We start from the raw sequence: 17221 nt of genomic DNA, 5'->3' as shown, positions 1-17221 counted from the left end.
GTGGATGGGGAAGCAATTCGTAGTCTAATTCATATAATTTTGCCATCGTTTTCATTGATTTGTGACACGGTGCATTGTCTTGATGAAACAGCAATTTTTTCTTCTTCAAATGGGGCCGTTTTTTCGTGATTTCATCCTTTAAACGCTCCAACAACGCTATGTAATAATCGCTGTTGATGGTCTGGCCCTTTTTGATTTTATTATTTTGTGGACTTTTTTGATGTTTTCGTCGGTAACAGCCTCTTTGGGGCGTCCACTGCGTGCATCGTCTTCGATGCTCATTTCGCCTCGTTTAAATTTAGCAAACCACTTCTCAACGGTTGATTTTCCTGGTGCAGAGTCCGAATAATGTTTATCAAGCCAAGCCTTGGCTTCAACAGTATTTTTTTTCGCCAAAAAGCAATGCTTTATTAACACACGAAATTCTTTTTATCAATTTTTTCACAATAACAAAAGCTGCTTCACTCACAATGCTATATCTCACGAACTAATTATCCGGCAGCTGTGAAATTTATACACGTATCTTTTGAAGGTTAGTACTAAGTAAAAATCACATGGATTTAATTCTAGTAACGCCATCTATGAGTCAGCCTACGAACTTTTCAGCCCAACTGTTATCAATGTCTCTTCTTACGTATTTTTCGGATGACTAATAAACACATTAGTTCAATTATATTTGTATCATCATGCGAACTGAGCAGAGAAACAAGTGTCGCTTGCAGCGCGTCACTTCGGTGTGAAAGTCTTTGTAGCGCTTGTCGCTTCGGTACAGCCACGTAGCCAAGGGCAGGGCTCGGGGGACTAAAGCCCCCTCCGAAGTCCTACAGGTATCTTGGTAATTAATTGCAGTTCTTTAGCAATTAGTTCAGGCACGTATCTATAAATACATTTCGGGGGGAGGTCCGAGCAAGTGTCTAAATAATAATAGAAATAATAGAATAATTATATTAAATTAAATTAATAATAAATATGTAAATTAATTAATACTGTATTATTACATGAATGGGTAAAAAGATGGTAAAAGAATAAAACAGAATGTATTCATTATCGAGCTTACGTGTAGTTAAGATGGCCAAAATTTGTACAAAAACAACTGCTCTGGCAAGGAAATTAATGTCAAATAGATAAAGAATTGAATATTTATTGAATAACAAAAAGAAGTTAGATCCAATTGTAATAGGCAAAATAATTGTACGGTGAACACTTGTAATTGCCTATTACAATTGACGGAAGTAGAGTTGCTGACTAATATTTTAAGCATAAGTAGTAGTGTGCATAAATCTTGGGAACTGTCCTTCAAAGCCGCATGAGCCCAATTCCTTGCCTTCCAATAAGTTCAACGGAAATAAATAACCACCGATTACATACGAAATGCTAAAAAAATATATATTTTGATTATATAATTTTAGTACTTGGTAAGTCTTTCATGGGACCGGGCCCCCCCAAAATACGGCCTTGTTTCTAATATACTGAGGAATTCATCTTCAGGGCTAATACCCCGCCCCCTTTTTCGCCTTTAAATGGTGACTGCTGATTAGGGATGAGCCCCTCCCGAAATAAAATTCTGGCTACGGGTCTGCTTCGGTGTGAAATCTCCCTAAAGGGGAGATGTCAAATCAACCAATAGTCTGAAACTTGATATCTCAGAAATTGATAATTATTGGTACAGTGGTAGTACAGTGGCGACTCGTGGCTTTTTGAAGTGTAGGAAGAAGTTATGGTAAACTGAGGAAGGTTTGAAAAATGCGTTCAATTACAGTCGCACAAATCGCTCGTGCTATCCATTGCATTTAGAATGTTACCTGCAGGCCCACGCACAAGGTAGGGCAAGGGGCCCCTGCCCCCTTGAACTATGACCTTTTTAAAGTGAACCTATAAAAAGCAACGAAAATACATGACGATATTTCAGATTTTGCAAAAAATTTGATTTTGTCCCTCCCTGTCGTGTGGATTGAGGATTAAAAAGTGCTGCTTAAACTCTGAAATTATGATAAATGCTTCTAAATTGTGCTAGGATTTATTATTAATTACTTTTTTCTGATAACTACAGTTTTAGTTTTAAGTTCAATTATGCATATTCTTCGAGTTTTGAACTTGCGTTACTTATTATTCACTACACCAAATTGTGTAGAATGGCGCAAGAAACGAGATGGGTTCAGCATAGAACTTGAAACGGTTTGAGAAAATGGTTTGTTTACCGATAACCATCTATCGATTTACTGCCGTAAAATCTTCTCAGGAACAAAATCGATAGGATAGAGAAAAGACGATGATGGATCGTCGCATGGTTGTAAAAAAAAGCGTGTCGTTGTGTGTGCATACACCCTTTTATTTGAAACAAGTACGCTGGTGAAGTATAAATAAGATTTGAACGTAATTTTATTTCAATTTCCTGAAAACCTATTCCTTTGAATTCGATTTCCCTCTCCCAGGGACTCGCATTTGCAGATTATACTAGATTTGACCATTATGCCAAAAGCAGGATGATAGGGACCAACGAAGATCAAACTGTGCTACGTTTAGAACCATTTTGATGGGGTTGGCACCACTGATGTAGGATTTCCTCGATGCTTCCTCGCTGGATGCTTTAAAACTGGAACCTCCCCCCCTGGCCCTTTTCCACTCCTCACCCATCTGTTTGTAGTTGGCTGCGGCAGGAAGGAGCGCCACCAGTCAACTCTTGACAGTAGCTAACCTAGTCAATTGTAGAGGTAAAGGTGGTATTATGAGCCATTCATATATTATGAGCCCCCCAATATCTGTTCATGGAGTGGCCTCAGCCTGGTGGCGATGATTTGAACTGCTAATTTAGTAACGCCTTTTGCCGCCAGAGAGTTCTCGTTCAGTTGCAGCTGGTAGTTTATGAGTGAACGTGTTCTTTTTGTTTTCTCGATCTGAAAAACTTTGAAAGGTAAGTGTTTTGCTTTTAATTGCAGTACTTATTCATTTAAACTCATCCTAGTGCATTATTGCATTGGATAAAGCATGTTTAAAAGATTGTTTTTGTGTAGATACTATGTAATTTTGCAAGTAACAAAGATTCGTTATGCGTTTTTCAATTCCAATATGGCGAGGGTTGTAAAATGAGCCCCCATCGTGCTTGGTATATGAGCCCCCAAATTTTAAGGGGCTCATACTATATACGCTACAGGAGTGTTTTCAACTTTGTCTTTTCAGATGCCACGAAAAGTGCTAGGTCCAAAAAACAAGACCAAAAGGAAAAACTGGAATACTGAAGATATGGTTAAGGCGATCAAGGCTGTAAGAAACAAAGATATGGGATTGAAAAAGGCATCAAAAATGTTTCTTGTTCCAAGACCTACTCTTCAAAGACTTGTTCGAGTTGACAAACCACCGGAAGAAGCCGCTTTAACAAAATTAGGGAGAAAACCTATAATGGGCGAGGAGCTGGAAAGTGAATTAGTCGAGTATTTACTTATCATGGAAAGTAAATTCTATGGTCTTACCAGACAAGATGTTCGCAGAGTAGCTTACCAACTGTGTGAAAGAAATGGAATTAATCATCCATTCACAGAAGAGGGGTTAGCTGGTAGAGCTTGGTTCGACCACTTCATGAATCGTCATAACAATGTTTTATCTCTTTTGAAACCTGCTGCGACATCGTTCTCAAGAGCAAATGGCTTTAACAAAGAGGCAGTCGACAATTTCTTTCATATCCCGGAAGCCGAGTACGCCAAACACAACTACCCGGCAGATAGAGTATTTAATGTCGACGAGACAGGAATATCAGTCGTTCAAAGCAGAATCCCTCGAATCATTGGGTTGAGAGGAAAAAGACAAGTGGGAGCTCTAAGTTCTGCTGAACGGGGCTCTCTCGTGACAGTAGTCTGCTGCATGAGTGCAGGAGGAACTTTTGTACCTCCTATCTTCATTTTTCCCAGGAAAAATATGTCTGAGCTTCTCATGAAAGGCGCTCCACCGGGGGCAATTGGTAGATGTCATCCGTCGGGTTGGATACAAGCAAATATTTTCACAGACTGGCTAACGCACTTTATTGACAAAACTAAACCCTCAAAAAATGACCCTGTGCTCCTTATTCTAGATGGCCACAACTCCCACACCAAAAACATTGACATTGTGAATCTTGCTCGAGAAAATAGCATATCCATTGTAAGTTTACCCCCACACACATCGCATAAACTGCAGCCTCTTGACAAAACATTTCTTGGCGCTTTGAAACATCACTACAGTGAAAACATACGCAAGTGGATGCTTCACAGTGAGAGACCTGTTGGACCCTATGATATTGCCGAACTATTGGGAAAGGCTTATTTGACTTGCCAGACCGGATCCATTGCTGTGAATGGGTTTCAGGTTACAGGATTATATCCGTGTAACCGGAATGTTTTTTCTGCTATGGAATTTGCACCTTCCTCTCAAGAGGTACTGGATTTGGAAACCCTGCGAAAAGGCAAAGCGAAAATACCTAAATCCTCCAACAATGCAGCAAGAGCACAAAACACAGGTACCGAAACTCCACAAGAAGATAATCAAAATGCATCTGCGACGAAAAGTATAGAATCAAACGGCGCTGGAACTGCAAGTTCACCAGTTTTGGAGAATGTGCAAGTAACAAGATTCCAACCAGCTGCTGAAGATTTGGCATGGGCAGGGCCTTCCGGTCTGTGTAAAGATAAGGAGAAAAAGATTCCCGGACACACTGTGTCTCCAAAAGATATCTGGCCTGTTCCCGAACCAAAGAGGAAAGTGACTAACAAAGGTCCTAAACCCTCCAAGACAGCTTTGATTACATCGTCTCCGTACAAAGATGCTCTGTTGGCTACTGGAGAAAAAAGAAAGAAGTCAGACTCAGCTGAAGGGAAGAGACAACTGAAGGATAAAAAGAAAAGAGATGATCAACAGCCTACTGAAGAAACAGAACCTAAAACAAAGCATGCAGTGAAACCGAAGCTTCATCAAGATTCAGATAAGGAATACTGTGAATCAGATATCGATTCTGGGGAATCTGTCTTAGAAACATCAATCGGAATGGAATATCCCGGTGATGAAGAAGCAGTTTGTCTGTTCTGCGAGGGTCTATTTTCGGATGATAACCGAGGAGAACTGTGGGTGCAATGTCTCATCTGTGAAATGTGGGCACACAGCGATTGCGCTGGATGCGAGAAGGATATTTACATTTGCGAATTTTGTAAATAGACATTACAAAAAAACAAAATAAAACTTTTTAAATGGTTTCTTAATGGCCCTTTCCATTGGTTTTGTAATGATTTTTTCAATGATTTTGTTAAGAACTCTTTTATGATATTTCACATCATAATATTTTTTTAAGATTTTGTAATTAATAAAATGTTGTTTGTATGATTTAATTTGTCATATACTTTTCTAAACCAGTTATTCTATTATTTTTTCCTAGGGGCTCATATTACCAGCACAAAACTTTTTTTTTCCACAAAATGACTTGTTTTGTATTTTATTTTTTTTCATATCCTTAAAGTTTCTCAAATTGGTTTATATTTTAACAATAGTTGTATGAAATGTTGTAGTTAAAGTTATCATAAGAATCTGAACAAAAAAGTTAAAAATCAAATTTTAAAAAATACAAAACAAAATGGGGGCTCATAATACCACCTTTACCTCTACGTACATTTAGCTCATAATTTTATAACGCGCATTATTATTAAACTCCTAAAAAGTAGAGCAATGGAAGCAAGTATAAATGAACTGTAGGAAGTTCCTCACTTCCTACATGGAGGAATCGCCCCTGTGGTAGTACCAGTAAAGTTGACGGAAAGTGCCAAATTTCAGATTTTTTGGGCTCTTGGTTTTTCAATTATTGACTTTTCAAGAAAGCAAAAATCCCAAAATTGACGACATAGACGTCTTTAAACAGCTATAGATCGAAACCTATTTGACCTAGAGAGCTCAAGTTGGTGTCAAATTGGTTTTAACATGGATGTCAACAAATTTAGCAAATTTCACAGTACAATACAAAAAAAATCCATAGGAACCCATTGCCGTCCCATTATGAAATTTGCACACAAATAGTCAATTGATGTCTTCAAAACATATTTTTTTCAAAAAAATTAAAATGTGTTTTTGAGATTTTCAAATTTTCTTTTTTCGAGATTTTGAAAAATTACAAAATTCAAATAGCAATCATCTTGCATTTCAAAATAAAGCTCATTAAAAGTAGAAGAGAATGACACAAATTTGGGCTCTCTAGGTCAAATAGATTTTGATGTACAGTTGTTTAAAGATTTCAACCTAGAGGTAGAATAGAAAAGATTTCAAAATATCGTCAAATTTTGGGATTTTTACTTTTTCGAAAATCAGTAACTCAAAAACTGAACCAAAAAAATCTGAAATTTGCCAGTTTTTGTCCTCTTGATAGGTACTATGAATAAACAAAGTATCTTAAAAATCTAGATCCTAAAGGTTCAAAAATATTATTTTATTGGTTTATTCGACATGGAATGACACTTACGGGAAAATCTAGCAGCAGTTACATTCCGTTCGGTTTGTATTGGCATAGTGAACGTAATTCGTGATTTTGCCGCAGATGTCTCTCCCAAGGGCGCTCGATAGTGCCCTCGTACGAGATTTCGAGGAACTAGATTAGATTGACGCGAGCCACATTTGAAGAAGCGTAAAAGGTATTTTATGTCAGTGACATAATGTCACAAAGAATTCAATAGGCTGTGTGTATTTTGTTAATCATGCTCCTTCAAAATATTTTCATTATAAGAAGACGCCTTTGCTTAGGTTTTATTGGTACAGTCTAGTAGCAAGGTAGGTTGGGTGGAGAGGAAAGTGAAATTTGTTTGTCCCGGGCAAAGCAGAAGTCAGGGGCGTATATTCTAGGCTAGCTGAGCAAAGCCCAGAGATGACAGCACAGGAAATGTACTTTAAATAAGTGCTCGAAGTGAGGGGATATCTGATATCCCCCCAGTTGTCTCATTGTCAACATGTTAAACCATAGGTGCATCCCCCCAACTAATCCCAAGGCTCAACCAAACTTCCCCCAATCAAAATTTTCGAGTTAAAGCACTGCTTAACATTATTTATTTCAATAGAGAGAATGCTGTTTCACAGTTCACACATAATGATCGCTGCATCTTCGTAACCTGTTTTATGTGGTCTTCTACAAGACCCAAAAATGTCTTCCTACAGCATGAAGCATGGGGTTACTATGGAAACAGGGTTTGGTGGTGGTACATAAACATTTTATGCAAGGGTGTCTTCGGCCCAAGTCCCGATTGTTGAATTCCGAATTTATCATGGTGCACAGGCATTTTTTACATGGTTCGATTTCAAATTGTTTTTGAACACATACTTCAGTGTCTTTGTGATTACTTACTGCACGTTTTCTGGAGAACGGTTTTTCCCTTCCATATACGCCTTCACGATTCTTTGTTTGCGAGCAGCCATTTGTTTACTGCCATCTGGATATGGACTGCTGCTGCCATCTACTTCATGCATGTGGTGTGAAGGGGTATTTTGTCATTAAATACTTTCGAGCCTTTAGAAAATATCCCTAAATCTTGTCAAGTAATTTAAAACACTTCTTATTGCTCCTATGTAACTTGCATAAATCATTAAACATTTGGAACCGCTACTGTGTCTTCTCTTCAGAAAGTGCAATTTCATTACTAATTCAATTAAAGAGGGTTCAGCATGGCCCCTACCAAACAATGTGTCAAATTCTCATAGATTGTCGACAGATTAAGAACTGACGTTGAAACACTCATTCACAGCCTTGATTATAAGGTTTATACAGTTTGAGGGAAATTTTAGACCGATGCACCAAGCAACACATAGATTTCGCACCAAAGGAAGTGACATGGGCCCCTTCAGTCAAAAGCAGAACATTCACCCTGCATAAGTGTGCTATTTAAGAAATTTCCAGAGGGGGGAAATTCTACCCACTGTCTAGAGACAGCATGAGATAATGCTTATATATTGTTGCGTGACCCTATATAATATATATGATATAATATATGTACATAATATGCATATTACACATGTATGTACTGTATATATATAATGTGAATGGTTGATTTGGTGTTTTAAGTCCATCTTTATGCACAGTAAGACTAATCGGGACTGGACCTACAATTTTAAAGTGGGAACTGAACCACTCTGTGCCTCCACCGGGTATCGAACCCGGGACCCCTTTATTACAAGGTGACAATTTTAATTGGTAAATGGGGTCACTTCACACTTCGTTTTATGTCACTAAACTATTTTTAAAAAGCTTTGAACAAAACATATTTTTAATAATTGATGAAAAATTGCCGATGTAAATTAGTATCTTGACAGAAAGAAATGGCCAAATCCACTTTATGATCAGAACAGCTAATCGGGACTTTGCCTACAGTTTTTAAAGAGCGATTTTGGCACCCACTGCCAGAAATCTAGTCTGGGACCTAACTTTTGGGGATCTGAATCAAACTTGGGCATAACTTTTGGGGGGGGGGAGGCAGAATCAAAAAGTTATCTACCACATAAAAATAGCACCCAAGACTACTTTGTTAAATTACTGTTACATTTGCGAAATGATAAAAATTACTCATTAACTTGCTTCTCAGGACCCAGGAGCTTAACACAAGTTCTATTAGCTTGTTAATTCTGAAAATTTGTTAGGTGGGCAATGAAAGGTAATGTAACTACATCACTAGATACATCAAGCCATCCATGGCCACGTAATTTTACATTTGTTAAATCTTTCATGGGCAACAAACAAAGAAACTCAACACTTTACTACTACCTCCTTCTTGTGTAGATACACTTATACATTTTCTCAACCGATCCTTTGATCAACACTGCCTTCATTGCCACCAACTTTATCAGCTTTTGTTCATTTTGAAGGCAGATTCCTGATATAGCAGAGTCTGAAACTTGTAATGCTCACTTTTTCCACTAACATTCTAGCTTCACAAAGAAATCTAGCTCATTATTAAAAAAAGAAAAGCACACTGTTCTTTAAAAAATGAATTCGTAAAGTGCTATTGCGCTTGCATCAAAAAGTCCATGTAGGCTATCTTCGTGCACTATTGTTCTATTCAGTGGCTGCAATCCCCCCAGTTTTCGCCACTTTTGCCCCTACAAAGGGAAATGTACTCTCAAATTATGTGTGGATTTTCTTCAGTAGCAGTGTCCATTCCGACAATATTTAAATAAATGCATGCCTGATGCGAAATTGTCACACCTCACCTTAATGTTAAATGTTTGATTGATTGATTGATTTAGTTTATTTTACTTCGCGTTTTGTGCCTCTTGGCTAATTTGCGAAGTTGGGGATGAGTGATGAAATGATGAAATGGACATTCACAAACAACCATACCCGACCGGGATTCGAACCCGGGACCCTTGGCATCGCAGCGTGATGTGCTGACCACTCGGCCACAGGGTCGGGCTGTTAAATGTTATCTGCATCACACACTAACATTACCATAAGGTAAATACAGGGTGATCTGTTTGGGTATGGATACATATTATGTTCACATCAATATTTTTAGCAAATGGATACATGTCATTTATGTACTCAGTATTTGTTTCTGCCAATATTTTTATTTTATAATACAGGACTACTATAAATGATTCATCGGATTTGAAAATGCTGTATTTTCAAAAGTATTACACATACAATAATGAATGATTCATAAAAAGCACTGGAAACTCGGAAAGTTTTCCTGAGACACTACAAATGTTCTGTGTGTGCTCCATTGGTCACACGACGCATGTTCAAACAGTAGTCTAGTTCTGTCCATATCTTTTGTAGCATTCCACATACTTATTGCATCATGTTTGTAATGAATTTCTTTCACTCATTTCTGCATATCAGAGTTGGGTAAGTTACCCAAATGAAAGTAACATGTTGAGTGCTCAAGGTGAGGAGGGTGGATGGAGATGGTATCCCCCAGCTACGAAAATTTACAGAAAGCGCCCCCTCACCCCTGGTCTCCCTCCTGCATTAACTGTTTACACAAGTACAGCTGTTCTCTGGAGTGTGTTTTTATTCCAGTGTAAGTTTACATGTACAAGTTCAAAACAAAATCTTAAATTAGTTACAGCAGAGTAATCTTCCAGTTATCAAAGTAATGCAAATAATGAAGTACTGTTACTGAAAAAGTAATGAATTATTAAGTTTCATGGAGTAGCTACAACTGTAAATTCACCATCATATGGGCTTGAATAGGAATAATTACTATTATGTTCTCCATAAGTATCTGTGAGTCATCTTCTAAATTGTGGTTAGAATTCTTTTCAACATTGCAGTGTTTGTGTGCTCTCGATTATTTTATTATAAAATTAATGCAAAATGTTTACTGAACCAATGGGAGGATTTTGGACCTGGTAACTCCCTCCCCATTTAGATCACCCACCACAGGAAGTAAACCTGGTCTTCCACGTGAAAGTCGGACACCATACTGACTAGATCACTACGGCTGTTAGGCTTGTCTCTGCATAAAGCAGCTCAGAGATTCACTCAGCCTCAATTAAATGGCTATCTGGGACAAACTTCAGGGGTAAAGGTGGCTGGAGCATGGTGCCGATCACATCACATCCAAAATGGCCTCGCTCAAGAATGTGTGTAGCCATAACCCCCCACCCCCACATCCCCTAAATGTGCCTTAATGGCATGGTGCTATATGCACATATAGCCCCTCTGGTAATTTCCCAATGCATGTGAATTTAGCCACTATTTTCAGTTTTACTGATGGAATTTAAAATAAGCTAAAGTAGTTCCCTTCATGAACAGATTTCTGTGAAATTTTGAAAACAAACTTTGCCAGATTTTACTAGTAACATGAACATTTAGTTTGGTTTGTGAGAAGCACTTTATATCATTGTAATTTCACCTTTCAGTGTTTGACTCATCAGCCAAAATTCCCGATGGAATGCTCCAAGGCAACATCCGCCATCTTGGCAACTTTGATGGCTGCGTGGACATGTCAGTCAACATGGAAAACAGGCAGTTGCCTAGTTTTCAGGGGCAGTATTGTATGGCAAGCGCAATACTGCAGACAACACCTTCCACCAGGAAGGAAAACTTTGACCTGATATTGAATGCCATGACATCGAAAAGAAGACATTTAGAAGTACCCAGAAATCTAACAGTAAGTTACATATTTGTTATTTAAAAGATGATCATTTTGACATGAAATGTGTATTTGTAACAATGAAACATGTTTTAGTAGGAATATTATGTTTCAAATTGACATTTTGGTGCATTTATGCTTTGAGATTTTTGTTTCACTGTATTAAAAGTTGTCTATAATTTAATCTAAAATTATATTTCTTTACCAATGCAAGATAAAATCCTTCACTCACATATAAGTGCTGTGGTCAGGGGATGTAAGATTCTGATCTTCAGATGCCCCGTTCTGTCACGTATACAGAATGATCATCCTATTGACATTGACATATGCTGCACCAACCTTGCAACATGCCGCCCACACCCACATAAGATGACTCAAACATGTGCAAGCAAGAGTAGCACAAGCAACATGGGTGGGCAAGTGCCCCCCAAAAAAATCCTGTGCCCACCCGATTGCCCACCCAATCAATTTCACTAAGTACACACACTTGGGGATATGTGAATGTTTCAATAAAAACATGTTCATTACGTGTACTCCCTCTGTTCCATAATTATAGTCCGGTATGCCAAAATGGTAGTACAGGAATGACAGACGAAGAGGCAGATGGAAAGCACAATTTGTACTGATCCTTGAGTAATAAAGTTGTATGACTCATTCCCGTGTTTCATGTTCTTCTTCTGTATACACCAATGTCACAGTTTGAATATCGGGCAATTATTATGAGACAACAAACAAAGGTGTACCGGACAATAATTATGGGACAGAGGGAGTATATTTTACTCATGAATATTATCTATACTAGAAATGTTCACATATCATCATCCCATAAAAAGCTGTTTTAACTTTGTCATTAGAAAGCAAAAAGAATTACTAGAGAACTTGAAACAAAATAAACTATCATCAATACTTCTATGATGTATGATAATAGGCTTAGGAGGTGCAAAATTATGCAGGGTATGGTCAAGATGAGATCAGGTTTTAGGTTGACCTTGAGGGCTGCAGCTCTGGGCCATCACTGGGGAAAACTGCTTGGATAAGTACTGCATAAGGAAAAAAAGGAGGTACTTCGGATGTGATGATAAAATACCTATAACTGGGTGGGGTCTTTGTGTTGTAAGCTCCGGGTCTTCACATATATAAATCCTGGCCTGTGCATGATTAAAATAATCTATAAATCTTAGCGTTGCTTCCTCCAGCAACACAATAAATTATTTCGACTATTTAATTAGGTCTACATTGAAATTCCAGAAGTGTCTCTTTATTTCATTACAATTTTTACATACATGTAAATCTTCAAATATCTACGTGGTATACAAACAACAACTTTGTATTCGTTCTAGTAAATACTAATAAGAAGTAATCACAATAAACACTACAATACCAAGGTGTATAAATTTTGATGTAACAGTTATGTGGGTTTGGAAAAAGCTACAGAATTATTGAATTGATAATAGCCTATCAGTTACGTAATGATGCAATTTTTCTTGTGATTAACTTACGTAGAATTAATAGAAGAAAGGGGTTGGTAGGAAAGCTTTGTTTTGAGGGTGTCAGAGAACTAATCAATCACGATGAGAATGGTTTAAACTTTAGAATCATCAGAGGTTCAGCCGAAAAGGTCAACAGAATCTGTAGATGCAGATGAAGTAAAGAAAAAAAGGTGTCCTGAACAGTTGCGTGCCCAAGGGGGTGTTGGTGGAGGTTATACCCCCCCTTTAAACCCAGTATTCCTAAAAAAAAAAAGAATGTCAAAGGTAGGAAAATAAGTCAAAATGAGGGCTGACTACCAAGAAAAAGTATATGTAACCCCTCCCTTTTGAAAATCATAGGCACACCACTCGTCACGAAGTATCCGTTAGAAAATTTTGTTTGTTTGTTTCTAAATCCACTTTTATGCTCAGATAGGCTAATCGGGACTGAACCTACAGTTGAAGTCCAAACCAGTGTGCATTGTGCTTCCACCAGGGGAGGGCGTAGTAGAAGCCAGAACCTCTTCATTATAAGGCGACAACGTTATGCCATTGGAGAAAAAAATATACAGAAAGAACTCGCAGGAAACGTGTCATTTTATCACCACAGAAGATGCGTTCATTTATGAGGGTGTATTGCGAGAGACAAATATTTGAGACTTTCGGAAAGCAACGTTATTGTTCACGGAGTTAGCTGCCTTGATGCAAGAATGAAACAATGTGAAATTGAGACTACCACCTCAACTTTGGAAGGGTATGAACTAATGAAATTCCACTTTTGAAAGAGTAAGTTGTTGCTGATTCGACTGATTTGTTCTATGTGAAGTCACTTTTCTGCTAATTTGGCTAATGGCGACGATGAGGTTCAATGGTGATTAGGTGAAAGTGACGAAGGACGAAAACAAATACACGCAGACACTGAAAATACAATCCACCACAAATTATTATTTTGACTGTGGTTCCAGGCGCCAGAGATTCGTTCACCTGAAAGATTAAAGTTTCCAGGGCATGCTGGGCAGAATAGAGGTTGACATTTGAGCACTTTCGAAAAGGTCGCGCCATACAACCCAAGTCATCTGTGAAAAAGAGATGAATTACCAGTATGGTTATCAATTTCGATGAATTCCTTCTGTCCAAAATGACATTCTACAAAATGTAAACTATTTGTTACCTCAGTGCATGTGTTCATCTAACCATACATGTGTTACTTCTCCCGCATGAGTAACGAAGACTAACTTCAGAAAACAAATAGCAACTTAGCATATAATCTCTTCAGTTGTTAACAGATTTTTCAATGTTACTTAATTATTACTTTTGGGCGATGTCTTGTCAAAATTGCCTTTCATAAGCCTTGGGATACTTTATGCAGAATGAGGAAAGAATTGTTTTTGTTTTTTTCTGCGTGCGCGCATGTGTGTGTACATTCCCAATAAGGCATTAATTTTAATCCAAATATCCAGTGGCGGCGATTAGGAGAAACAAGGGGAGGAAGTTCCCTCCAACCACATTTTGCCATCCGCACTATGGTCTCTAATGCTAAGACTTTTCTACCAAAAAAAGTAAACTGTCCTTGGCCCCAAGTTTTGGCACCCGATCGCCGTTATTGCAAACATACATTCAGATACATTTGTCAGTTGCAATAACCTTGTAAGCCAAGAAAAGTGATCATTAACTCCCAAGTTTCAGTCAAAAACTCATATGATGAAAATAAATTAATCAGGAACATGCATTTAAATTATGAGAAAGTAATTTAACTCTTTACCATTGTCTACTATCACACTTTCTATCACTGTCGCCAGATAGCTATATAAAATTGAGTATGTGCCTTGTATTTTTTGCACTTGAAGGACAAAATGTGATAAAACCGATTCACATTTATTTCACTACATTGACATGAATGAAAGAATGTGATTAGAATGTATGGCTGCGCACACACAAACACTTCCTTGAAATAATTGTGTCCATCGGAGACAAAGAAGTCGAACAAGATGTGAGAATAGATTAGAAAAGAAAGAGGAAAGACACCAAACACACACACATACATATATACATACATATATACATTTATACCTGCCCACCCTATTCTATCAATATACAGCTTCTGCCCACCCGGTGAAAAATTTCTGGCGCCACCCCTGACGAGCAATATCAGGACACGATATGTGCACCAGAAACACCCAGGTCCTTGCGGATCTTGCTTTAGACATGGTCACGGATGTAATAAAATGCATGCACCATAAATATTGGCAGAATCTGCCTCGTCATATCAACCCAGTCATTGCAGAAATAGGCATGGCAAACCCGCACAGTCATGTCCATAAAATGTCCCGACCATAGCATGCCCAGCCAATTCTAAGACCAAATTATCACATATATTTCCACTTGTGGCAGCTGCAAGTAGGAATCATGGGCACAAAGCTCAAAACAAAGTGCACTAAGCATTCAGAAAGTTTCATACACAAATGACATAATTCAGCAATACAGAAATTAGTAGAGGCAACAGTAGCCTGATTATCATGATCACAAATTCAAAATGTCAGAGTTTGAGGGATGTAACAGTCCACCAGCTTTGGTCACATTCTTATAGAATGCGCCCATTTCATTATTGACTGAATCTACCCACAATTATTTTTTCAATGTTGGCTAATATTCACCGGTTTTATATTTTTTTTTCAGTTTTTAAACCAGAAATGTTCCTGGTAAATAGCTTGAGTGAATCAAGCCTTGAATTATGCACACAACTGAGAATTTGACCCTTTGTGTGACATCTTCCATGCATGCATCCCCAAATATTTGTGGAAATTAATTATAGGAATATATTTTGTAATCAAAGATATACAGGGTGACAAGAAATAACCCGTACAAAGTTTGGCGTATCCTGCCAAGAATGTAGTGTACCGTAGCCAAATAATTGTTGTGTTATTGGATTCTCCATAGTCTTTTGTAACTGTACCTGTTGTTTCGGCTTCATAACGATTATAGTTTTTGTGTTTCAGACTGTCAACCAAACGCAGTGCAATTTTGGAACTGTGGCGTCAAAGAAAGCATCAATGTGAAATTGTTCGTTTCCAGGGTGTTCCAAAAATGACAGTCTCAGACGCAGTTCGGCGATTCAAGGAGCTCGGCCATGAAGGCGACCGTCCCGGAAGAGAAAGAAAGCCTATTGTCAACACGTCCTAGAACCGTAAGATCAACAAAAAGCGAGTTCAGCGAAATCCGAGGGTCTCCATGAGAAAAGTCGCCCGTGAGATCGGGATCAACCGCGAATCGGTGCGGCAAATGGCGAAAAAGAACCTCAACCTCAAGGCGTACAAGCTCCAAAAAGTTCAGCTTCTCACGGACGAAAGCAAGCGCCTGGGACTCAAAAGATGCCGCCCTCTGAAGCGCCGGGCCGCAGGTCAGCAATGGGAGCGCATTCTCTTCACAGACGAGAAGCTGTTCACCGTGAAGCAGGCACACAACCACCAAAACAACAGGACCTGGTCTGCAGAGGCTCCCGGTACCTCAGCCATCGTCGAACACCGCCAAAATCTGCAGTCGGTCATGGTGTGGAGCGGAATTTGCACAGGCGGCAAGATGCCCCTGGTTTTCGTGGATCAAGGGGTCAAAATCAACCAAGAAGTGTACCACCGCAACATTCTCGAGAACGTCGTCCTTCCGTGGGCCCAGCAGCACTTCGGCGATACGCAATGGACATTCCAGCAAGACTCTGCTCCAGCCCACAGGGCGAAAATGACGCAAGCATGGTGCAGAACCCATTTTCCGGACTTCATCGCATCGACGGAATGGCCGCCCTACTCGTTGGACCTCAACCCAATGGACTACAGTGTCTGGTCGATTTAGGAGGCCAGGGTATGTGCTAAACGCCACCACAGTTTGGAGTCGCTGAAGCAACCGCTGGGTCATGAGTGGAACCGATTGTCGCCCGAGGACCTGCGGCCCATCGACCAAAATTTCAAAGCCCGTTTGGACCTCTGTATCGCCGCCCAGGGAGGCCACTTCGAAACCGGCTGAACATCTTGTTCCTAAGGTCCCATGTCATTGTTCTGCAGTATTGTTTTGCTCAATTGTTTCGGTTTAATAACTTTATGATCACAAACATTAGTACGGGTTATTTCTTGTCACCCTTTATAATTAATTTAACAATAGAAGACTTCCTGTTGTTATAAAGTAATGATATTTCATGATTCATTGATTGATTGAATTAACTTTTTTGGGGTGTGTCGGCACATTAGGCCATTTTGCACCCTTCAATGTATGTGGGGAAGATCCCCATATCTAAGAATTCATGATTCATATTAGCAAACTTTCGGAGACACAAGTTTTTCCAATAATAACTTTATTACTTTGAAGACTTTATATTGCATTGGGACAATTTATAATTCACCATGTCAGAGAAGTCAGTACAGTTGAAAGGAGAAACCAGTACTATGAAATGCGAATCCTGTAATTACATTATTATGCTTATGACTATTTGGTGCTCACCAGTGCTCAAAGTGGGGGAAGAATGCTAACCCCGAGTTAAGAAAATTCTCATGAAGTACCTCCCTCCCCCCAGCTAGAATCATTTGCATAGGTACCTACTGCATTATCTCCATTTAGTCTACTTTATGTACAGATAGGTTAATCGGGACTGGACCTACAGTTTAAAGTGGGATCTGAACCACT

At 38.8% G+C, this 17221-nt stretch overlaps 1 protein-coding gene across 2 annotated transcripts in view; it reads left to right on the top strand.

Annotated features, from left to right (window-relative positions):
• Positions 1-17221, top strand: part of LOC145993758 (nose resistant to fluoxetine protein 6-like) — a 98678-nt gene that overhangs the window by 39750 nt on the left and 41707 nt on the right. The window contains exons 1-2 of one of the 2 annotated variants that reach the window (XM_083129523.1): positions 6593-6635; positions 10852-11102. In XM_083129523.1, the coding sequence (XP_082985649.1) occupies positions 10884-11102 (219 nt within the window). In that variant the 5' untranslated portion in view covers positions 6593-6635; positions 10852-10883. Of the gene's footprint in view, positions 1-6592; positions 6636-10851; positions 11103-17221 lie in introns of those variants that run through there. The other variant, XM_083129522.1, reaches the window with a different exon arrangement.

Source organism: Lepisma saccharinum, chromosome 10 (genome assembly GCF_977018435.1).
Source record: "Lepisma saccharinum chromosome 10, izLepSacc3.1, whole genome shotgun sequence".
NCBI classification, from domain to species: Eukaryota; Metazoa; Arthropoda; class Insecta; order Zygentoma; family Lepismatidae; genus Lepisma; species Lepisma saccharinum.
Note: the sequence above shows the minus strand (reverse complement) of the source record. Positions and strands in the feature narration are given on the sequence as shown.